At 33.3% G+C, this 6,236-nt stretch overlaps 1 protein-coding gene across 1 annotated transcript in view; it reads right to left on the bottom strand.

The window, feature by feature from the left end:
• Positions 1 to 632: 632 nt before the first annotated feature.
• LOC106870977 (CD151 antigen) overlaps positions 633 to 6,236 on the bottom strand; it is a 58,132-nt gene continuing 52,528 nt past the window's right edge. Inside the window, exons 8-9 of the mRNA XM_014917222.2 lie at positions 5,362 to 5,445; positions 633 to 4,051 (exon numbers count right to left, since the gene is read on the bottom strand). Of these exons, the coding sequence (XP_014772708.1) occupies positions 3,965 to 4,051; positions 5,362 to 5,445 (171 nt within the window). The 3' untranslated portion in view covers positions 633 to 3,964. The remainder of the gene's footprint in view (positions 4,052 to 5,361; positions 5,446 to 6,236) is intronic.

Below are 6,236 nucleotides of genomic sequence, written 5' to 3'. Positions count from 1 at the left end.
GTTGAGGTACTTACTTGGGTAATCTATTGTTACCTTAATACTCTGGTAGATGGAATAAGCTATTTGCTGGATGCCCTCCATGGTGCTAGCTTCTAGTTGAGATTCAGAGTTTTTATAAATCACCTCTATGAGTTCAGTACATCATAGTAAAAGAACCTGTATACTGCTTTTGTCATCGATATTTTCCAAATTAAAACCAGTACACAACCAGGCAATCACTGAAACATTTTTGAGTGGAAGCATACTGCTAGGCAAAAAGTGTAATCTGGCTGTTCACCAGAGGTTTCAATTCCATTTCAGGCAACAGTCATCCAATGACTATAATTCAAGATTCTTTGTCCAAAGTGCCACATAGTGGGTCTGAACACACTGGTTGCAAAGAAAATTTATTAACCACACAACCATACCAGCACCTGACAAAAGTTATATTGAAATTAATAAAAACTTAGGGTTTGGAAATAAATTTTGTCCATGTAGTTGAAATAGCATTTAAAATACCAACGAAAAAAAAAAAAAAAAAGAGGGGAGTTTAGAGAATCTCTCTCTCTCTCTCTCTAACAAAAAGATAAAGTTTTTGAAGATTAGCAACCTTTAATTTTTCTCACAGAAGAAATAAACTGGTAAAGGAATAATAATGATATATGATAGCATATTTATTGATTTCTTTGCTTAGATTCCACTTTGAGCGAAAAGTTTATTTTACATGGGTAAGACATGGATAGAAAATCAGTAGAACATAAACAAAAGGCTGACAAGAATTAAATTTATCAGGAACCCAATAATTGTCAGCAGAATACATGATCAGCGAAATGCGTAATGTGTAAAATCAAATGCTTTGGTATTTCATATTATGAGATGTCCAATTAGTCCTATTGAGTTGGGAGTAGTAAGGAAAAATGATGATACATTCATACTTTTCACTGAAGGTATTTATAAAAATGATGTTGCAGTAAGTGGAAGTAAAACCTTGGTGTGGGTTTCACTTATTTTTATATACATGATTTATGAATAATGGTGCTGTTAGTTACAATTTTCCAATAAACTAATATCACTAGTTCACCATATTTCTAATGAAGATAGCAACAAGTGTCAGCATAGAGCATTGGTTTGTTTGTGTTCAGACTGGTGTTTAACAGAGCATTCCAATATATGTCAAAATATACATGCACACACATACTCATACAAACATATATACATGCACACATGTACTTACACACAACATTTATGTGCACTCACATGCACAAATGAGATTCCAGAGTTGCTGTCTATGAAATTCCAATTAATGTATTGCCAACTGAAGGCTATATTACAAGATACTTGTGCTGTGTGTCACGTAATGGTTTCAAATATTTTCACTTACAAACTCCTTAAGCACATGGACCCATGCCTACCCACTTTCCAGGAGTTTACTGTTTTGCAGTGGTTGCTGTGAAAAATTCTTTGTAAAATTCACTCACATTAAGGTTTTGCTTTGGATGGTCATAATTGGATTGATTGTGACATGGCTATAATGTGAATATCTCTATAATGACCCATGTTTATAGGAAAACTTGAATTCCACATTACAACATAAAAATAAATGCTCATTCATTACAAATAAACAGATTTGTTGTTGTTTAGCCCAAGTCAACTCTGATTTAGCAGACACATTATCGAAAAGTTTCCAATCATAATCATCCCATCTTTCTTCTTTTCATACAATGTACTTCAAGTATGTTATTGAATGTGTCCTTCTTATATTCAAAATGGTAGGGGAAGATTTGAAGGGGATTTGGCTGCAATTTTTAACAGTTCAAGCAACCATACACAGGTGCCTTTGTTGGCTTACTGTATAAGAGTGATGAAGTGCAAATTGTTAATGTTTCCACAGTTAGTCTGACAATAAGACACCCTTAACACAAGTAACTGATTTGCTAGAAACAGCAGTCAAATCTCCCTAAACTCACACACTACTGTCCTAGAAAAGGATTACAGCTGGAACAGTTTTGACCATAGGTCTTTTTAGATAAAGTTGACTTGAGGCAAACAACAATACACTAAACTAAATGACAGTCTAAGTCCTGATAAATTTTGTCATAAGAAATTTTATCACAGCAATTACTGTTGGAGAGGAACTGTCTAATGAGAAGACAACATTCATAAGAAAATTGCTGTAGAGGAAGCAACAAGAATTAGTAAAATCCATTTCTAAAGAGAAGGCAACTTCCATGCAAAAATCCATTTCCAATGAAGTCATTTGTACTCTGAAAGTAATTTTACAGAACAAGATAAAATCTCACAGAAGTGGTAATATCCACATCTAAAGTCTTTCAATACTATTACAAGCCAATAAGGATGCCACTAAGTGGACATTACACCTATCAAAGATAGCAGCAAAACATCCCATAAATAGCACCCTCTTCAGAAAAAGTAAAGGCACATCAGATAATGTAAACTGTACCCCTCAAACATGAGATGGTTACAATTTGCTTTGATCAAGGACTAAGCATCACAACCACTTCTATGAAAGCAACTGAGAGAGCAACTTTGTCAGATGTATTTAATTTCCACTTGTTAGGAAATTTCCACATGTTCTCTTGTTGCAAGAAGTTTATTTTTTTATATTTTTTTCCTTTTCTTTATTTTTAAAATTTAGAAGCAAATGAATTACAGAAAATCAAAAAAAATTACAAATAGGCTCTCAGAATAATAACAATTGTTTTTAATATAAGCACAAGGTCAGAATTTTAGAGGGATGAGATATAGTTGATAATATCAACCCCATTACTTGACTGATACTATACTTTATCAATTTGAAAGGATGAGAGGCAAAATTGACCTTGGCAAGACTTTAACTATAAAGAACTAGAAGAAATACCAAAAGGCAATTTCCCAAAGCTCTAATAATTCCACCCATCTACTACACCCTAGTAATATCAATAATAATCAATACAGTAGGGATAAGATCCTTTGTGTTGAAAGTCCTACAAGTAGAGCGGGGGAGAGGTGATGACTGTGTATGAAGTCAACCAGATGGTCATGTGATGGATTTCTTTCAAAACAATGCACTCACTAAAAGATGAGAGAAATAGCAACACTTTTAGATTGCTGGATTTCATCAGATGATAATGAATCATAATTAAGCAAATCTTTAATTAGTTACTAAGTCACTAACAGGCAAGAGAAAAATTCAGTTTTTATGTACAAAATAACAAACTTACTTTATAAATCGATATATATGTATATGTATATATATATATATATAAAGATTAGCTGTCACACACAAATAAGTATGAGCTGGAAGCTTGAACCATGCTTTTGCTAATTGTTTTAGGCGCCTTTGTAGCACTAAGCGGACAAAGGTATGCATGCATGTGTACACACACACACACATATATATATATATATATATATATATATATATATGAACAAACAAAAGCACAAAAGTGAGAAACTCAAACTGACAATGAAGTGAATCATCAACTTGGAACAAATAAATAGTCTCTTCATGCACCGAGTACATGCTATTCCATTTGTAAACCCAAACATATATATATATATATATATATCATAGACACACTTACATACATTTGTACATGCAATTATGTTGTTTGTGTGTATTGAACATATATACATGGATATACATATGCATGCATGTGTGAATTTATAAACATGTAAACACACACATCTCAAAAGTAAATAGACACACCCTCATTCTACTGTTTCATCTTGATGGACACTAATTGTTTGTATGATGCCCAAAAATGATTATATTATTAAAAACTGCACAAAGCATGACTACTAAATACTAGATTAAGTAATTAAACGCATCAAATGACACTATTTTGTTTCTAGAAATAAATCTTTCAAATATGGTGTCTATTTATTTTTAAGAAATGTGTGTGTATATACATATATATATATATATACACACACACACACACACACACATATTCACACATTAAGCTGGACAATCAATCTTTATTTAAAGTGGTGCACTAGTCGCCCTGTTCTCTGTTGGGGTCCGTTTAATGTATTTAAAGAGACAAAGTGAAAGTACAAGACCACATATCTGGAAAAGAAAGCAAGAAAAAAAACAAATAAGAAAATATAAAACACACAATGACTGGTATAGCTTATTTTATCAATTTTGGGTGGGATGAAGAGCAAAGTTGAAGTCAGTGGAATTGGCACTCAGAATGTAAAGAGTCAAAAAAATTCTGCAAGGCATTTTTATCTGACATGAACTGTTCTACCAATTCACTGACCCTATAAAATAATACTTTCTAATTTTGGCACAAGGCCAGCAATTTGTTGGGAGTGGGTAAGTTGATTACATCAGCCTTAGTATTAGACTGGTACTTTATTTTTATTGATCCTGAAAAGATGAAAGGCAAAGTTGACCTCGGCAGAATTTGAACATAGAAAGTAGTAACAGGCAAAATACTGCTAAGCATTTCTCCCAGCATGTTAATGATTCTGCCAGCTTACTACCTTCACTACCTTAATAATTACAATAATAATAATAATAATAATAATAATGGTTTCAAATTTTGGCATGAGACCAATAATTTTAGTGAGAACTGGCTAATCAATTATATTGACCCCAGTGCTCAACTGGTGCTTATTTTATTAACCCCAAAAGACCTAGTCTAAGAATGCCAAAATGACCTATAGGAAGTGATCTCTTCACCAGACAAACACTTAAAGAAAAGGGTATCAAAACCTAGAGGAAATTACTTCTGGACACAAAGTGCATGAAAATGTGGCACCCATGAGTAAATTCTACCAGTCATTATAAATTTTGATACATCTTTATGCACATTATCAATACAGTGATTCTCTTATCAACCTGGGGAGTATGGAAAATCCTTTGCTTTACTGAGGAGATCTAATAAGGCTGAAACATGTCCAAAACTGCTCTCACTACTTGACAAGATTAAATTAATAATAGTTATTAAGCAAATTTTTCTTTTCATTGCACAAATATCGTTAATTAATTAGACGAAGGTTTTGGACTTATGAATGTCGGATTCTGGTTACGATTCTCAAACCAAGTAGCATGTTGTCTTCTTGAACAAAACACATTTCACATTGTTCTAGTCCACTTAGTTGAAAACGAGTACCAGCAACTATGGAGGGTGAGGTTAACTCTCAGGTAGATAGGCTTCTCATTCATGGAAGTGTGTTGTACTCTTGATCATATATATGCCATGAAAGCTGGAATTAGCTCCAGCCTAATGAGTTTATAGGTGTATGACAGATCTAAGTAAGTATGAAGGATGTAACAAGCCATTTTCATACATAACTCTTCTATGAAAGTTGACATTACACATGACGGTTTTATTTATGAAGTCATTTAAATGATATCTTAATACTCACCAAAACAATGGAGAAAGAAAAGCCAATAGCTAAAAGAATACCAGCTTGATCCATCACAAATGTGTAGGCAGCATCATAGCAACCCTAAAAGTAAACAGATACAGTGTGAGCAAGTAGTTACTAAATGTTGAACAAACTTCCTCAATGAAACCCATATAGGAGAAATGTAGCAATAAATAGGGTTGGTTCTCACATTAGACTTACCATATCGATATTATACATGCAATTAATAGGTGAAAGAAGTCCCTCTTAGAGTGTTTGAAATCTAAGCTAATACGTAAGGCGAATAACTCCAATAAGAATAAATTCAAGAAATTAAGGGCGATATAAACAATGCAATTGAGAGTGGATCTAGTCTTTAAAGCCGGCAGGTGAAAAATAACACACTTTAATCAATTGCATTTTTTTTTTTTTTGTTTTATTCATATATTTTTACGTCTAATGTTGCATGGTTCACACGGAATTAGATTGAAGCAGATTTTCTATGGCCGAATGCTCTTCCTACCATCAACCCATACCAGTTTCCAAGCAAGGTGATGTTTCATCATGGCTAAATATGTTTTTCATGGCAGACTGCAAAGGAACAACATTGCCAGTATGATAGTGTTATGTTTCCCTCGGACTGACTCGCAGAGATAACATAACGAGTTATACAATTTAATTATTACATTTATTGTTCAATTACATACAAAGAACGCACTCACCCAATGTTCGTTATGAATAAACAAAAGTCATGTCCGCCATATATATATCAATGACATTTTACTACGACAGTCCCACAAGACAACAACAATGAAACAATGAACTCAGACGAACCACATGACACACGGAACGTCAGACGAATTACATATCTAACAGTCCATATAACAGATAGC

This window comes from Octopus bimaculoides, chromosome 5 (genome assembly GCF_001194135.2).
Source record: "Octopus bimaculoides isolate UCB-OBI-ISO-001 chromosome 5, ASM119413v2, whole genome shotgun sequence".
Lineage (NCBI taxonomy): Eukaryota > Metazoa > Mollusca > Cephalopoda > Octopoda > Octopodidae > Octopus > Octopus bimaculoides.
The sequence above is the reverse complement of the archived record's forward strand: the minus strand, read 5'-3'. Positions and strand labels throughout refer to the sequence as shown.